Genomic DNA, 17,347 nt, shown 5'->3' on the forward strand with positions numbered 1-17,347 from the left:
AGGGGAAATGCAAATTTGGAACTGAAGACTGAAGAAGAGGAGGAATTATACAAAGTAGGGTGACATTGATGACATCACGATGAGACCAAAATCAGTTGAGCTGTTCCTGAGAGCAATTTCCATTAAAGCACCCATATGATATGAAAGCCTGATTGTTCAAAATTGGTTATTTGTGGGGATAGAAAACACATATGGGAGCCCCAAAAACACAAAAGAAATGGAAAAAGTTTAATTTTATGTTATAGGTCCTTTAATGTCAATTTTATTGACCCATAACGGCAAATATCGGCCCATACCGAAGCTAAGCTAACTGTAAACCTCTCCTATCGTGTCCTCAGATGGCCTCAGCGAACGCCACGTACGGCCAGAAGGAGGCGTCGGAGCAGAACTTCGACTACATGTTTAAGATCCTGATCATCGGGAACAGCAGCGTGGGGAAGACCAGCTTCCTGTTCCGGTACGCGGACGACTCCTTCACGCCGGCCTTCGTCAGCACGGTGGGCATCGACTTCAAGGTCAAGACCATCTACCGTAACGACAAGAGGATCAAGCTACAGATCTGGGTGAGAGACTAGAGGATAGAACTACAGATCTGGGTGAGAGACTAGAGGATAGAACTACAGATCTGGGTGAGAGACTAGAGGATAGAACTACAGATCTGGGTGAGAGACTAGAGGATAGAACTACAGATCTGGGTGAGAGACTAGAGGATAGAACTACAGATCTGGGTGAGAGACTAGAGGATAGAACTACAGATCTGGGTGAGAGACTAGAGGATAGAACTACAGATCTGGGTGAGAGACTAGAGGATAGAACTACAGATCTGGGTGAGAGACTAGAGGATAGAACTACAGATCTGGGTGAGAGACTAGAGGATAGAACTACAGATCTGGGTGAGAGACTAGAGGATAGAACTACAGATCTGGGTGAGAGGCTAGAGGATAGAACTACAGATCTGGGTGAGAGACTAGAGGATAGAACTACAGATCTGGGTGAGGGACTAGAGGATAGAACTACAGATCTGGGTGAGAGACTAGAGGATAGAACTACAGATCTGGGTGAGAGACTAGAGGATAGAACTACAGATCTGGGTGAGAGACTAGAGGATAGAACTACAGATCTGGGTGAGAGACTAGAGGATAGAACTACAGATCTGGGTGAGAGACTAGAGGATAGAACTACAGATCTGGGTGAGAGACTATAGAGGATAGAACTACAGGTCTGGGTGAGAGACTATAGAACTACAGATCTGGGTGAGAGACTAGAGGATAGAACTACAGATCTGGGTGAGAGACTAGAGGATAGAACTACAGATCTGGGTGAGAGACTAGAGGATAGAACTACAGATCTGGGTGAGAGACTATAGAGGATAGAAGTACAGATCTGGGTGAGAGACTATAGAGGATAGAACTACAGATCTGGGTGAGAGACTAGAGGATAGAACTACAGATCTGGGTGAGAGACTATAGAGGATAGAACTACAGATCTGGGTGAGAGACTATAGAGGATAGAACTACAGATCTGGGTGAGAGACTAGAGGATAGAACTACAGATCTGGGTGAGAGACTAGAGGATAGAACTACAGATCTGGGTGAGAGACTAGAGGATAGAACTACAGATCTGGGTGAGAGACTAGAGGATAGAACTACAGATCTGGGTTAGAGACTAGAGGATAGAACTACAGATCTGGGTGAGAGACTAGAGGATAGAACTACAGATCTGGGTGAGAGACTAGAGGATAGAACTACAGATCTGGGTGAGAGACTAGAGGATAGAACTACATATCTGGGTGAGAGACTAGAGGATAGAACTACAGATCTGGGTGAGAGACTAGAGGATAGAACTACAGATCTGGGTGAGAGACTAGAGGATAGAACTACAGATCTGGGTGAGAGACTAGAGGATAGAACTACAGATCTGGGTGAGAGACTATAGAGGATAGAACTACAGATCTGGGTGAGAGACTAGAGGATAGAACTACAGATCTGGGTGAGAGACTAGAGGATAGAACTACAGATCTGGGTGAGAGACTAGAGGATAGAACTACATATCTGGGTGAGAGACTATAGAGGATAGAACTACAGATCTGGGTGAGAGACTAGAGGATAGAACTACAGATCTGGGTGAGAGACTAGAGGATAGAACTACAGATCTGGGTGAGAGACTATAGAGGATAGAACTACAGATCTGGGTGAGAGACTAGAGGATAGAACTACAGATCTGGGTGAGAGACTAGAGGATAGAACTACAGATCTGGGTGAGAGACTAGAGGATAGAACTACAGATCTGGGTGAGAGACTATAGAGGATAGAACTACAGATCTGGGTGAGAGACTAGAGGATAGAACTACAGATCTGGGTGAGAGACTATAGAGGATAGAACTACAGATCTGTGTGAGAGACTATAGAGGATAGAACTACAGATCTGGGTGAGAGACTATAGAGGATAGAACTACAGATCTGGGTGAGAGACTAGAGGATAGAACTACAGATCTGGGTGAGAGACTAGAGGATAGAACTACAGATCTGGGTGAGAGACTAGAGGATATAACTACAGATCTGGGTGAGAGACTAGAGGATAGAACTACAGATCTGGGTGAGAGACTAGAGGATAGAACTACAGGTCTGGGTGAGAGACTAGAGGATAGAACTACAGATCTGGGTGAGAGACTATAGAGGATAGAACTACAGATCTGGGTGAGAGACTAGAGGATAGAACTACAGATCTGGGTGAGAGACTAGAGGATAGAACTACAGATCTGGGTGAGAGACTAGAGGATAGAACTACAGGTCTGTGTGAGAGACTAGAGGATAGAACTACAGATCTGGGTGAGAGACTAGAGGATAGAACTGCAGATCTGGGTGAGAGACTAGAGGATAGAACTACAGATCTGGGTGAGAGACTAGAGGATAGAACTACAGATCTGGGTGAGAGACTAGAGGATAGAACTACAGATCTGGGTGAGAGACTAGAGGATAGAGGATAGAACTACAGGTCTGGGTGAGAGACTAGAGGATAGAACTACAGGTCTGGGTGAGAGACTATAGAACTACAGATCTGGGTGAGAGACTAGAGGATAGAACTACAGGTCTGGGTGAGAGACTATAGAGGATAGAACTACAGGTCTGGGTGAGAGACTATAGAGGATAGAACTACAGATCTGGGTGAGAGACTATAGAATTACAGATCTGGGTGAGAGACTAGAGGATAGAACTACAGATCTGGGTGAGAGACTAGAGGATAGAACTACAGATCTGGGTGAGAGACTAGAGGATAGAACTACAGATCTGGGTGAGAGACTAGAGGATAGAACTACAGATCTGGGTGAGAGACTAGAGGATAGAACTACAGATCTGGGTGAGAGACTAGAGGATAGAACTACAGATCTGGGTGAGAGACTAGAGGATAGAACTACAGATCTGTGTGAGAGACTAGAGGATAGAACTACAGATCTGGGTGAGAGACTAGAGGATAGAACTACAGATCTGGGTGAGAGACTAGAGGATAGAACTACAGATCTGGGTGAGAGACTAGAGGATAGAACTACAGATCTGGGTGAGAGACTAGAGGATAGAACTACAGATCTGGGTGAGAGACTATAGAGGATAGAACTACAGATCTGGGTGAGAGACTAGAGAATAGAACTACAGATCTGGGTGAGAGACTAGAGGATAGAACTACAGATCTGGGTGAGAGACTAGAGGATAGAACTAATACCAAGGCACGTGCAGAGAATGTCAGGGCATTTTTGGCAAAAGAAAAAAGAAAATATTACAGTACATTTCAAGTACAACTCAATACACAATAGCTGATCTACAAGCTCACAACGCGTCGTGCTGTGACGCGTTGACAGGTTGGCTTGTGGTGGGCATTTTTATCTAAATGCTTTTTTATCTAAATGCATTTTTTGGTGGGCATTTTTTATCTAAATGCATTTTTTGTCACGGACATACAACATTAGTGGACAGTAACTATTACCGGAAACTCACACAGAGCTAGACCATAGAGTGACCATAACAGGTCTGTAACTCTGAGAGGGTACAACTGGAACCAAATGGACCCTTCACGGGTCCATTTGGTTCCAGTTGTACCCTCTCAGAGTTAAGGGGGTCCTCGCCAATGAAACAATTGATAACCACTAGTACTAGTTGGACTAATATTCCATACATAGTGTCGTCATAAATAAATAACTGTCATACATATTGTGAAGAAAACCTGGAGACTGACATTCAGTAATTGGGTGTTGTGATTAAAATATGAACATTGTAATGGTGTCCAAAACAATACAATCTAAATGGTTGCACGGTGTAGGGACATGTTGGTGCCCCCTGGTGGTCAGAGAGCTGTGGTTCACACGCTGTAGGCCGAGGGGCCAATGCTACTGCAAGTGGGCCCTCAAATAATGGGCCCTCAAATAATGGGCCCTCAAATAATGGGCCCTCAAATAATGGCCAAAAACTTGACTGCGGCCATATGTACAGCTGGGTGTGGTTTTTGTCGACTAAAACTGAAAAATGTTCGTCGACTGCCTTTTTTCACTGACGAAAACTACATGGAAACTACAGTAAATGGAAAGCTATGACGACTAAAACTAAGACTAAAACTAAGCTATGACGACTAAAACTAAGACTAAAACTAAGCTATGACGACTAAAACTAAGACTAAATATGTTGACAATCTCGTCAACAAATAAAAACTAGACTAAAATGTTAGAAAGGGACGAGTGGACAAGAGATGCAGATTACACTTGGTTGCATGCTGAAAATAGCCGATCTAGCTCACAGCGCGTTGTGAGCTAGATCGGCTATTTTCAGCAAGTGACGACGGCATGATTACGACGGCATCAAGGCCCGCCAAAATACATTTTGTCGACTGAAACTAGACTTAACACTAAGACATTCCAGGTGACTAAAATGTGACTAAAACTAAATGAAACTATTCAAGAGACTAAAACTAAAATCAAAATTTGCTGCCAAAAACAACACTGGGTTTAGTTAGAGGTGCCGTCTGAAAGCCAGAGGTCCCCGGGTGGATTCCACGCCCTCTGCAATGTGTCAAAGTGTCCTTGAGCAAGACAATTAACCCCTACCTTCCATCCTGGTGGAATGTTAACCACACACACTGCAGCAGAGATATGCAGATCCCTGTGTGTGTGTGTGTGTGTGTGTGTGTGTGTGTGTGTGTGTGTGTGTGTGCGTGTGTGTGTGTGTGCGTGTGTGCGTGCGCGTGCGCGCGTGCGTGCGTGCGTGCGTGCGTGCGTGCGTGCGTGCGTGCGTGCGTGCGTGAGAGAGAGCTCTGTTGTCAGCCTTTCTCAGGCCTGCCTCTGGTGAGGAACAGAACCGGCCAATCACAGCGCAGGGAGGCCGATGACTCGACATCTCCCCCCTCCCCCATTACTACTACTATCACATGCATACACACACACACACACACACACACACACACACACACACACACACACACACACACACACACACACACACACACACACACACACACACACACACACACACACACACACACACACGTGCTGTTCCCTTCCCCCACCTCTGTGACTGTATACATGATGCTAGACTAATACTGTAGTCTGTACTGTAGTCAAAGCATGTATTAAATGTGAGTGATGTTTTATTGATTAAACAACCATATTATCCTATGGTGGTCTATGGTGGTAAGCTCACCTCATCCACTGTCCTCCTGCTGTCAGTCACTGCAGCTTGGTATGCATCACCAACACCACCTCTTACCCTGGGGATCAGATTCTAAAAATGTCTTCTACATCCTGACAGTTTTCTGAAAAAGCGAATCGTTCTTCGATTTTTCAAAAATAGAAGATCTGCAAGCTCATAGCGCGCCACTCGGTGGCGCGCTATGAGCTTGTAGATCTGCTATTTTTCAATAGCTAAAGCATAACATAATGCTAACACCAAAAGGGGTTCCCGCCCAAAATGGGTTACGGTAATATACAGGTGTGATGGTACAATTCTGGAGTTTACCGGAGTTTACCGGAGTTTGTTGGAAACAGGAGTTTCCTGTAATATACACATCCGTATTCCAGGCCTACTGGTAACTAAACATAGTATACAGTGTCTAGACAGGATAAATACAAATTGTACTGTTTGGGATTCCAAAATAACATTATATTAAACAAAATTTACAAAAATCAGGATTTCAATTAAAATATAGCAAACATAGCAGATCTACAAGCTCAAAACGTGTTGCACTGCGATGCATTTTGAGCTTGTAGATCTGCTCTTTTGCTATGACAGTATGCAAGGTGGCCCTCTGGAGTGAGTGTGGAACTATAGCGGCCCTCTGGAGTGAGTGTGGAACTATAGAGGCCCTCTGGAGTGAGTGTGGAACTATAGTGGCCCTCTGGAGTGAGTGTGGAACTATAGTGGCCCTCTGGAGTGAGTGTGGAACTATACCGGCCCTCTGGAGTGAGTGTGGAACTATAGCGGCCCTCTGGAGTGAGTGTGGAACTATAGTGGCCCTCTGGAGTGAGTGTGGAACTATAGTGGCCCTCTGGAGTGAGTGTGGGACTATAGCGGCCCTCTGGAGTGAGTGTGGAACTATAGTGGCCCTCTGGAGTGAGTGTGGAACTATAGTGGCCCTCTGGAGTGAGTGTGGAACTATAGTGGCCCTCTGGAGTGAGTGTGGGACTATAGTGGCCCTCTGGAGTGAGTGTGGGACTATAGTGGCCCTCTGGAGTGAGTGTGGGACTATAGTGGCCCTCTGGAGTGAGTGTGGAACTATAGTGGCCCTCTGGAGTGAGTGTGGAACTATAGAGGCCCTCTGGAGTGAGTGTGGAACTATAGTGGCCCTCTGGAATGAGTGTGGAACTATAGTGGCCCTCTGGAGTGAGTGTGGAACTATACTGGCCCCTCTGGAGTGAGTGTGGAACTATAGTGGCCCTCTGGAGTGAGTGTGGAACTATAGTGGCCCTCTGGAGTGAGTGTGGAACTATAGTGGCCCTCTGGAGTGAGTGTGGAACTATAGTGGCCCTCTGGAGTGAGTGTGGAACTATAGTGGCTCTCTGGAGTGAGTGTGGAACTATAGTGGCCCTCTGGAGTGAGGTGTGGAACTATAGTGGCCCTCTGGAGTGAGTGTGGAACTATAGTGGCCCTCTGGAGTGAGTGAGGAACTATAGTGGCCCTCTGGAGTGAGTGTTGAACTATAGTGGCCCTCTGGAGTGAGTGTGGAACTATAGTGGCCCTCTGGAGTGAGTGTGGAACTATAGTGGCCCTCTGGAGTGAGTGAGGAACTATAGTGGCCCTCTGGAGTGAGTGAGGAACTATAGTGGCCCTCTGGAGTGAGTGAGGAACTATAGTGGCCCTCTGGAGTGAGTGAGGAACTATAGTGGCCCTCTGGAGTGAGTGAGGAACTATAGTCTCCATACAGTGTCGTGTCAGGACAGGACAGGACAGGACAGGACAGGACAGGACAGGACAGGACAGGACAGGACAGGACAGGACAGGACAGGACAGGACAGGACAGGACAGGACAGGACAGGACAGGACAGGACAACCTGTGGGTCTCATGTAATTAGATCACTGGCTTTGAGACGTAACTGAAGACAGACTATATGTAACACATGGAGCACAGGAAGTGACGTGAGCTGGTATAATTACTGTGGTCCAGACAGACAGACAGACAGACAGACAGACAGACAGACAGACAGACAGACAGACAGACAGACAGACAGACAGACAGACAGACAGACAGACAGACAGACAGACAGACAGACAGACAGACAGACAGACAGACAGACAGACAGACAGACAGACAGACAGACAGACAGGATGAAGCTCAGGTGACTGCAGGAGTCTTATCAGAAAAGAGACAGGGAATGTCTGAGGCCACCTGGTGGCTGAGTGGAGAACAGCAAGAGTCACATAATGTCTCCTGTGTCTTTTTTTATTTTTTATTTGGATCTCTTTTAGCCTTTCGGCTAATCTTCCAAGAGTATCCAGTCAGGAATTAATTAAAACATTACAGAATACATTGCATTACAAAATACATTGCATTTCAAAAATACATTACAAAATACATTACAGAATTCCATCCCCATTCTGTGTCTTCTGTGTGTCGCACGGCTCGCAATGCATTTTCAATGGGAGTCACGTACGTGGTTAGGATGAGACTAGCCTCGGAAACCCAGACGTTTTTATTTCCAGGGAGAGAAAATAAAGTCTGTGTCCGAGTCCACTTCAATTCGGCATAGAGTAGCGCAAACGCCGCTCACTCTCTGCTGATTTCTGATCATCTGCACCTTAAATTGACGCACACCCGTACACACACACCCACTCCTCTCTCTCTCTGTCGCTCTAATAAATGAGTCTCATGTCGCGCAGCTGCATCTGGTTTCTCCCGGCGGATCCTGCCGGGAGCTGCCTATGCCATAGAAAGCATAGGTGGACCCCAGGCTAGGGCGAGACAAGCTCGCTCCATGGCTGTCTTCTGCCCTCCTCTGCGTTCCTTGCTTCACGTTTGCAAGGCCCTTAACATTGTCTCTTAAGGCTAAAAGTAGCCTCATAACTCATAACTGGCATATTTAGGAGTAAATATTAAAAGGAATAATGGGCCTGTCACTTCTCTTTCTCCTCAAGGAAGTCATCAATATTCTCCTTGAAAAGTGACCACTCTCCCTGATGACCTCACAACATGTGTCCTCTCTGAGACAATTTACACACACGTGTCCTCTGAGACACACTGTCCCTGGTGACTGGACACACGCGCGCGCGCACGCATGCACGCACGCACACACGCACGCACACAGGTCTATCCTCTGAGACAGACCAGTGTGTGAAGCACTTCAATCATGATCACCACTCAGATGTTGACCTGAATTCATTACTTTTTATGAGCAGCTGTTCCATTCTCTCTCTCTCTCTCTCTCTCTCTCTCTCTCTCTCTCTCTCTCTCTCTCTCTCTCTCTCTCCCTCTCCCTCTCCCTCGCCCTCGCCCTCGCCCTCGCCCTCGCCCTCTCTCTCTCTCTCTCTCTCTCTCTCTCTCTCTCTCTCTCTCTCTCTCTCTCCCCAATCTGTGAATGCTATATATATAGAGTCTGGAAGCCTCCCGAAATCCACGCAAGGAAGCTGGCATTTCCGTTGACGAAAATATATTTTAAAATATCTTTACATTTATTTATTTTTATTTTCATTTCTGCTGTTTGTGGACATGTGGAGCGTTTTTAGTGAAGGTACGGAAGCTTCCCTGATCTGAGCACATGAGCGGGAGGGTTTGTAGGGTTCGATCAGACGTGCACGATATGGGGGAGCCGTACTTTGGTTGCTTTGAATGCCAGCATCAGAGTTTTGTATTCTCTGTGTGGGAACACGACTTCACAGTTAACCCATTCTGGACGGGAACCCCTTTTGGTGTTGTAAGCATTGTGTTATACTTTAGCTATTGAAAAATAGCAGATCTACAAGCTCATAGCGCGGCACCGAGTGGCGCGCTATGAGCAACATATTTTCAGATGGGGGTCGGCGGCAGCGGGAAGGGGGGGGGGGGGGGCGGGGGGGGGGAGGAGGGTCACTGGAACAACATATTTCCAGATGGGGGGGGGGGGGTCCCTGGAACAACATATTTCCAGATGGGGGGGGGGGGGGGGAGGAGGGTCCCTGGAACAACATATTTCCAGATGGGGGGGGGGGGGAGGAGGGTCCCTGGAACAACATATTTCCAGATGGGGGGGGGGGGGGGGTCCCTGGAACAACATATTTCCAGATGGGGGGGGGGGGGGTCCCTGGAACAACATATTTCCAGATGGGGGGGGGGGAGGAGGGTCCCTGGAACAACATATTTCCAGATGGGGGGGGGGGGGTCCCTGGAACAGGGTTGGGTGTGACTATGGATCACCGTACATAACAGGGTTGGGTGTGACTATGGGTCACCGTACATAACAGGGTTGGGTGTGACTATGGATCACCGTACATAACAGGGTTGGGTGTGACTATGGGTCACCGTACATAACAGGGTTGGGTGTGACTATGGGTCACCGTACATAACAGGGTTGGGTGTGACTATGGGGTACATAACAGGGTTGGGTGTGACTATGGGTCACCGTACATAACAGGGTTGGGTGTGACGATATGGGTCACCGTACATAACAGGGTTGGGTGTGACTATGGGTCACCGTACATAACAGGGTTGGGTGTGACGATATGGGTCACCGTACATAACAGGGTTGGGTGTGACTATGGGTCACCGTACATAACAGGGTTGGGTGTGACTATGGGTCAGCGTACATAACAGGGTTGGGTGTGACTATGGGTCAGCGTACAGGGTTGGGTGTGACTATGGGTCAGCGTACAGGGTTGGGTGTGACTATGGGTCAGCGTACAGGGTTGGGTGTGACCATATGGGTCAGCGTACAGGGTTGGGTGTGACCATATGGGTCAGCGTACAGGGTTGGGTGTGACTATGGGTCAGCGTACAGGGTTGGGTGTGACTATGGGTCAGCGTACAGGGTTGGGTGTGACTATGGGTCAGCGTACAGGGTTGGGTGTGACGGTATGGGTCAGCGTACAGGGTTGGGTGTGACTATGGGTCAGCGTACATAACAGGGTTGGGTGTGACTATGGGTCAGCGTACATAACAGGGTTGGGTGTGACTATGGGTCAGCGTACAGGGTTGGGTGTGACTATGGGTCAGCGTACAGTGTTGGGTGTGACTATGGGTCAGCGTACAGGGTTGGGTGTGACCATATGGGTCAGCGTACAGGGTTGGGTGTGACTATGGGTCAGCGTACAGGGTTGGGTGTGACTATGGGTCAGCGTACATAACAGGGTTGGGTGTGACTATGGGTCAGCGTACAGGGTTGGGTGTGACTATGGGTCAGCGTACAGGGTTGGGTGTGACTATGGGTCACCGTACATAACAGGGTTGGGTGTGACTATGGGTCAGCGTACATAACAGGGTTGGGTGTGACTATGGGTCAGCGTACAGGGTTGGGTGTGACTATGGGTCAGCGTACAGGGTTGGGTGTGACCATATGGGTCAGCGTACAGGGTTGGGTGTGACCATATGGGTCAGCGTACAGGGTTGGGTGTGACTATGGGTCAGCGTACAGGGTTGGGTGTGACTATGGGTCAGAGTACAGGGTTGGGTGTGACTATGGGTCAGCGTACAGGGTTGGGTGTGACTATGGGTCAGCGTACAGGGTTGGGTGTGACTATGGGTCAGCGTACAGGGTTGGGTGTGACTATGGGTCAGCGTACAGGGTTGGGTGTGACTATGGGTCAGCGTACAGGGTTGGGTGTGACTATGGGTCAGCGTACATAACAGGGTTGGGTGTGACTATGGGTCAGCGTACAGGGTTGGGTGTGACTATGGGTCAGCGTACAGGGTTGGGTGTGACCATATGGGTCAGCGTACAGGGTTGGGTGTGACTATGGGTCAGCGTACAGGGTTGGGTGTGACTATGGGTCAGCGTACAGGGTTGGGTGTGACCATATGGGTCAGCGTACAGGGTTGGGTGTGACTATGGGTCAGCGTACAGGGTTGGGTGTGACTATGGGTCAGCGTACAGGGTTGGGTGTGACCATATGGGTCAGCGTACAGGGTTGGGTGTGACTATGGGTCAGCGTACAGGGTTGGGTGTGACTATGGGTCAGCGTACAGGGTTGGGTGTGACTATGGGTCAGCGTACAGGGTTGGGTGTGACTATGGGTCAGAGTACATAACAGGGTTGGGTGTGACCATATGGGTCACCGTACATAACAGGGTTGGGTGTGACTATGGGTCACCGTACATAACAGGGTTGGGTGTGACTATGGGTCAGCGTACATAACAGGGTTGGGTGTGACTATGGGTCACCGTACATAACAGGGTTGGGTGTGACTATGGGTCAGCGTACATAACAGGGTTGGGTGTGACTATGGGTCAGCGTACATAACAGGGTTGGGTGTGACTATGGGTCAGCGTACAGGGTTGGGTGTGACCATATGGGTCAGCGTACAGGGTTGGGTGTGACTATGGGTCACCATACAGGGTTGGGTGTGACCATATGGGTCACCGTACATAACAGGGTTGGGTGTGACTATGGGTCACCATACAGGGTTGGGTGTGACCATATGGGTCACCGTACATAACAGGGTTGGGTGTGACTATGGGTCACCGTACATAACAGGGTTGGGTGTGACTATGGGTCAGCGTACATAACAGGGTTGGGTGTGACTATGGGTCACCGTACATAACAGGGTTGGGTGTGACTATGGGTCAGCGTACATAACAGGGTTGGGTGTGACTATGGGTCAGCGTACAGGGTTGGGTGTGACTATGGGTCAGGGTACAGGGTTGGGTGTGACTATGGGTCACCATACAGGGTTGGGTGTGACTATGGGTCAGCGTACATAACAGGGTTGGGTGTGACTATGGGTCAGCGTACAGGGTTGGGTGTGACTATGGGTCAGCGTACATAACAGGGTTGGGTGTGACTATGGGTCAGCGTACAGGGTTGGGTGTGACTATGGGTCAGCGTACAGGGTTGGGTGTGACTATGGGTCAGCGTACAGGGTTGGGTGTGACTATGGGTCAGCGTACAGGGTTGGGTGTGACTATGGGTCAGCGTACAGGGTTGGGTGTGACTATGGGTCAGCGTACAGGGTTGGGTGTGACCATATGGGTCAGCGTACAGGGTTGGGTGTGACCATATGGGTCAGGGTACAGGGTTGGGTGTGACTATGGGTCAGCGTACAGGGTTGGGTGTGACTATGGGTCAGCGTACAGGGTTGGGTGTGACTATGGGTCAGCGTACAGGGTTGGGTGTGACTATGGGTCAGCGTACAGGGTTGGGTGTGACTATGGGTCAGCGTACAGGGTTGGGTGTGACTATGGGTCAGCGTACAGGGTTGGGTGTGACCATATGGGTCAGCGTACAGGGTTGGGTGTGACTATGGGTCAGCGTACAGGGTTGGGTGTGACTATGGGTCAGCGTACAGGGTTGGGTGTGACTATGGGTCAGAGTACAGGGTTGGGTGTGACTATGGGTCAGCGTACAGGGTTGGGTGTGACTATGGGTCAGAGTACAGGGTTGGGTGTGACTATGGGTCAGCGTACAGGGTTGGGTGTGACCATATGGGTCAGCGTACAGGGTTGGGTGTGACTATGGGTCAGCGTACAGGGTTGGGTGTGACTATGGGTCAGCGTACAGGGTTGGGTGTGACTATGGGTCAGCGTACAGGGTTGGGTGTGACTATGGGTCAGCGTACAGGGTTGGGTGTGACTATGGGTCAGCGTACAGGGTTGGGTGTGACCATATGGGTCAGCGTACAGGGTTGGGTGTGACTATGGGTCAGCGTACAGGGTTGGGTGTGACTATGGGTCACCATACAGGGTTGGGTGTGACTATGGGTCAGAGTACAGGGTTGGGTGTGACTATGGGTCACCATACAGGGTTGGGTGTGACTATGGGTCAGCGTACAGGGTTGGGTGTGACGGTATGGGTCACCATACAGGGTTGGGTGTGACTATGGGTCAGAGTACAGGGTTGGGTGTGACTATGGGTCAGCGTACAGGGTTGGGTGTGACTATGGGTCAGCGTACAGGGTTGGGTGTGACTATGGGTCAGAGTACAGGGTTGGGTGTGACTATGGGTCAGCGTACAGGGTTGGGTGTGACGGTATGGGTCAGAGTACATAACAGGGTTGGGTGTGACGGTATGGGTCAGCGTACAGGGTTGGGTGTGACTATGGGTCAGCATACAGGGTTGGGTGTGACTATGGGTCAGCGTACAGGGTTGGGTGTGACTATGGGTCAGCATACAGGGTTGGGTGTGACTATGGGTCAGCGTACAGGGTTGGGTGTGACTATGGGTCAGAGTACAGGGTTGGGTGTGACTATGGGTCAGCGTACAGGGTTGGGTGTGACTATGGGTCAGAGTACAGGGTTGGGTGTGACTATGGGTCAGCGTACAGGGTTGGGTGTGACGGTATGGGTCACCATACAGGGTTGGGTGTGACTATGGGTCAGAGTACAGGGTTGGGTGTGACTATGGGTCAGCGTACAGGGTTGGGTGTGACGGTATGGGTCAGAGTACATAACAGGGTTGGGTGTGACGGTATGGGTCAGCGTACAGGGTTGGGTGTGACCATATGGGTCAGCGTACAGGGTTGGGTGTGACTATGGGTCAGCGTACAGGGTTGGGTGTGACGGTATGGGTCAGCGTACAGGGTTGGGTGTGACCATATGGGTCACCATACAGGGTTGGGTGTGACTATGGGTCAGCGTACAGGGTTGGGTGTGACTATGGGTCAGCGTACAGGGTTGGGTGTGACTATGGGTCAGCGTACAGGGTTGGGTGTGACGATATGGGTCAGCGTACAGGGTTGGGTGTGACTATGGGTCAGCGTACAGGGTTGGGTGTGACTATGGGTCAGCGTACAGGGTTGGGTGTGACTATGGGTCAGCGTACAGGGTTGGGTGTGACTATGGGTCAGCGTACAGGGTTGGGTGTGACTATGGGTCAGCGTACAGGGTTGGGTGTGACGGTATGGGTCAGAGTACATAACAGGGTTGGGTGTCATTCATCAGGAAGGTTTTCATTCCCTGAGCATTCATTAGACCTCTGAGGATGTAACTGGACCTCCCCTCAGTCAGAGAGAGAGAGAGAGAGAGAGAGAGAGAGAGAGAGAGATGGTTGTCAGGGTAACAGTAATGCGTTAGTGATGGACGGGCATCTGTTGCTGTGTGTGTGTGTGTGTGTGTGTGTGTGTGTGTGTGTGTGTGTGTGTGTGTGTGTGTGTGTGTGTGTGTGTGTGTGTGTGTGCATGCGCACCCATGTGCATGTGTGTGTTTGTTGGTCAGTTTTTTGGGGAAGGCAGCCTGCTTGTGCAATGAAGGAGAAGGCCATTTTTTTTGGTTTCACATCTCATCCCAGAGGCGCCACCTTGTGGCCAGGGGAGGTATTGCACCTATGAGGTTTCAGGCATTGTGACTTATAGTGAATGTCAGTTCTTTTCCACCGGTTGGTTCCCAGTGGGAACCGGTTCAGTTCTTTTCCACCGGTTGGTTCCCAATGGGAACCGGTTCAGTTATTTTCCACCGGTTGGTCCCCAGCGGGAACCGGTTCAGTTCTTTTCCACTGGTTGGTTCCCAGCGGGAACCGGTTCAGTTCTTTTTGGTTCTTAGTCCATGAGCCAGAGCTCCGAAATTGGTGGGAAAAACTAGACCTATATTTAATTGTTTATAGGATCAATACAAGTAAATTAATACATGATAACCCTTCCACAGTAGTAGCTTTTTCATATTTTAGATTTTGCATATTTTCCTACATAATGCCTCATTTGCAAAAAAAATTGTAATAGAATAAATCCTGGTCTTCGTGTAAGTTCTCAACTGGGGAAGTTTCATGGTGATAACAATCTAATATAGGTATGGTTTTGCTCCACTCAATTCATAATTAACGGTCCAATTTTTGGAGCTCTGGCTCATGGACTAAAACTGTGGTCTGAGGAGTGTTACAGAACCATCACCACAGCTGTGTGTGTGTATTAACAACATGTTTATGTGTGTTAACAGGACACGGCGGGTCAGGAGCGCTACAGGACCATCACCACAGCGTACTACAGAGGAGCCATGGGCTTCATCCTCATGTATGACATCACCAACGAGGAGTCTTTCAACGCCGTGCAGGACTGGTACGGGATTGGTCCTCATAAGTTAACCTTTCACTAATAAACACACACACGTGCAGGTGGTTATAGGTGCAAGTGTGATTGTCTGATAGGAAAGTCTCAGTCAAGGATGAAAGGGAATGTTGTATGGTTTAGAGACAGACAGCTATGTTGTATGGTTTAGAGACAGACAGCTATGTTGTATGGTTTAGAGACAGACAGCTATGTTGTATGGTTTAGAGACAGACAGCTATGTTGTATGGTTTAAAGACAGACACCTATGTTGTATGGTTTAGAGACAGACAGCTATATTGTATGGTTTAGAGACAGACAGCTATGTTGTATGGTTTAGAGACAGACTATGTTGTATGGTTTAGAGACAGACAGCTATGTTGTATGGCTTAGAGACAGACGGCTATGTTGTATGGTTTAGAGACAGACAGCTATGTTGTATGGTTTAGAGACAGACAGCTATGTTGTATGGTTTAGAGACAGACAGCTATGTTGTATGGTTTAGAGACAGACAGCTATGTTGTATGGTTTAGAGACAGACAGCTATGTTGTATGGTTTAGAGACAGACAGCTATGTTGTATGGTTTAGAGACAGACAGCTATGTTGTATGGTTTAGAGACAGACTATGTTGTATGGTTTAGAGACAGACTATGTTGTATGGATTAGAGACAGACAGCTATGTTGTATGGTTTAGAGACAGACAGCTATGTTGTATGGTTTAGAGACAGACAGCTATGTTTTATGGTTTAGAGACAGACAGCTATGTTGTATGGTTTAGAGACAGACAGCTATGTTGTATGGTTTAGAGACAGACTATGTTGTATGGTTTAGAGACAGACAGCTATGTTGTATGGTTTAGAGACAGACATCTATGTTGTATGGTTTAGAGACAGACAGCTATGTTGTATGGTTTAGAGACAGACAGCTATGTTTTATGGTTTAGAGACAGACAGCTATGTTGTATGGTTTAGAGACAGACTATGTTGTATGGTTTAGAGACAGACAGCTATGTTGTATGGTTTAGAGACAGACAGCTATGTTGTATGGTTTAGAGACAGACAGACAGACAGCTTGTTGTATGGTTTAGAGACAGACAGACAGACAGCTTGTTGTATGGTTTAGAGACAGACAGACAGACAGCTTGTTGTATGGTTTAGAGACAGACAGACAGACAGACAGACAGCTTGTTGTATGGTTTAGAGACAGACAGACAGACAGACAGACAGCTTGTTGTATGGTTTAGAGACAGACAGACAGGTAGCAGAGACTAAAATGTTGAGGTTCTCTCTGGGAGTAACAAGGATAGGATCAGGAACGAGTACATCAGAGGGACAGCAACGCATGGAAGATGTTTTGGAGATAAAGCCAGAGAGGTTTGGACACGTACAGAGGATAGTGAGATGGTTTGGACACGTACAGAGGATAGTGAGATGGTTTGGACACGTACAGAGGAGGATAGTGAGATGGTTTGGACACGTACAGAGGAGGATAGTGAGATGGTTTGGACACGTACAGAGGATAGTGAGATGGTTTGGACACGTACAGAGGATAGTGAGATGGTTTGGACATGTACAGAGGATAGTGAGATGGTTTGGACACGTACAGAGGATAGTGAGATGGTTTGGACACGTACAGAGGATAGTGAGATGGTTTGGACACGTACAGAGGAGGATAGTGAGATGGTTTGGACACGTACAGAGGATAGTGAGATGGT

The 17,347-nt window shown here is 48.4% G+C and overlaps 1 protein-coding gene across 1 annotated transcript in view; it reads left to right on the forward strand.

Annotated features, from left to right (window-relative positions):
• Nucleotides 1–338: 338 nt before the first annotated feature.
• rab3ab (RAB3A, member RAS oncogene family, b) overlaps nucleotides 339–17,347 on the forward strand; it is a gene marked incomplete at its 5' end in the record, with an annotated part of 22,606 nt that continues 5,597 nt past the window's right edge. The window contains 2 exons of the mRNA XM_079531643.1: nucleotides 339–563; nucleotides 15,526–15,644. Coding sequence (XP_079387769.1) covers nucleotides 339–563; nucleotides 15,526–15,644 — 344 coding nt within the window. The remainder of the gene's footprint in view (nucleotides 564–15,525; nucleotides 15,645–17,347) is intronic.

The sequence above is a fragment of the Electrona antarctica genome (assembly GCF_951216825.1).
Source record: "Electrona antarctica genome assembly, contig: scaffold_140, whole genome shotgun sequence".
NCBI classification, from domain to species: Eukaryota; Metazoa; Chordata; class Actinopteri; order Myctophiformes; family Myctophidae; genus Electrona; species Electrona antarctica.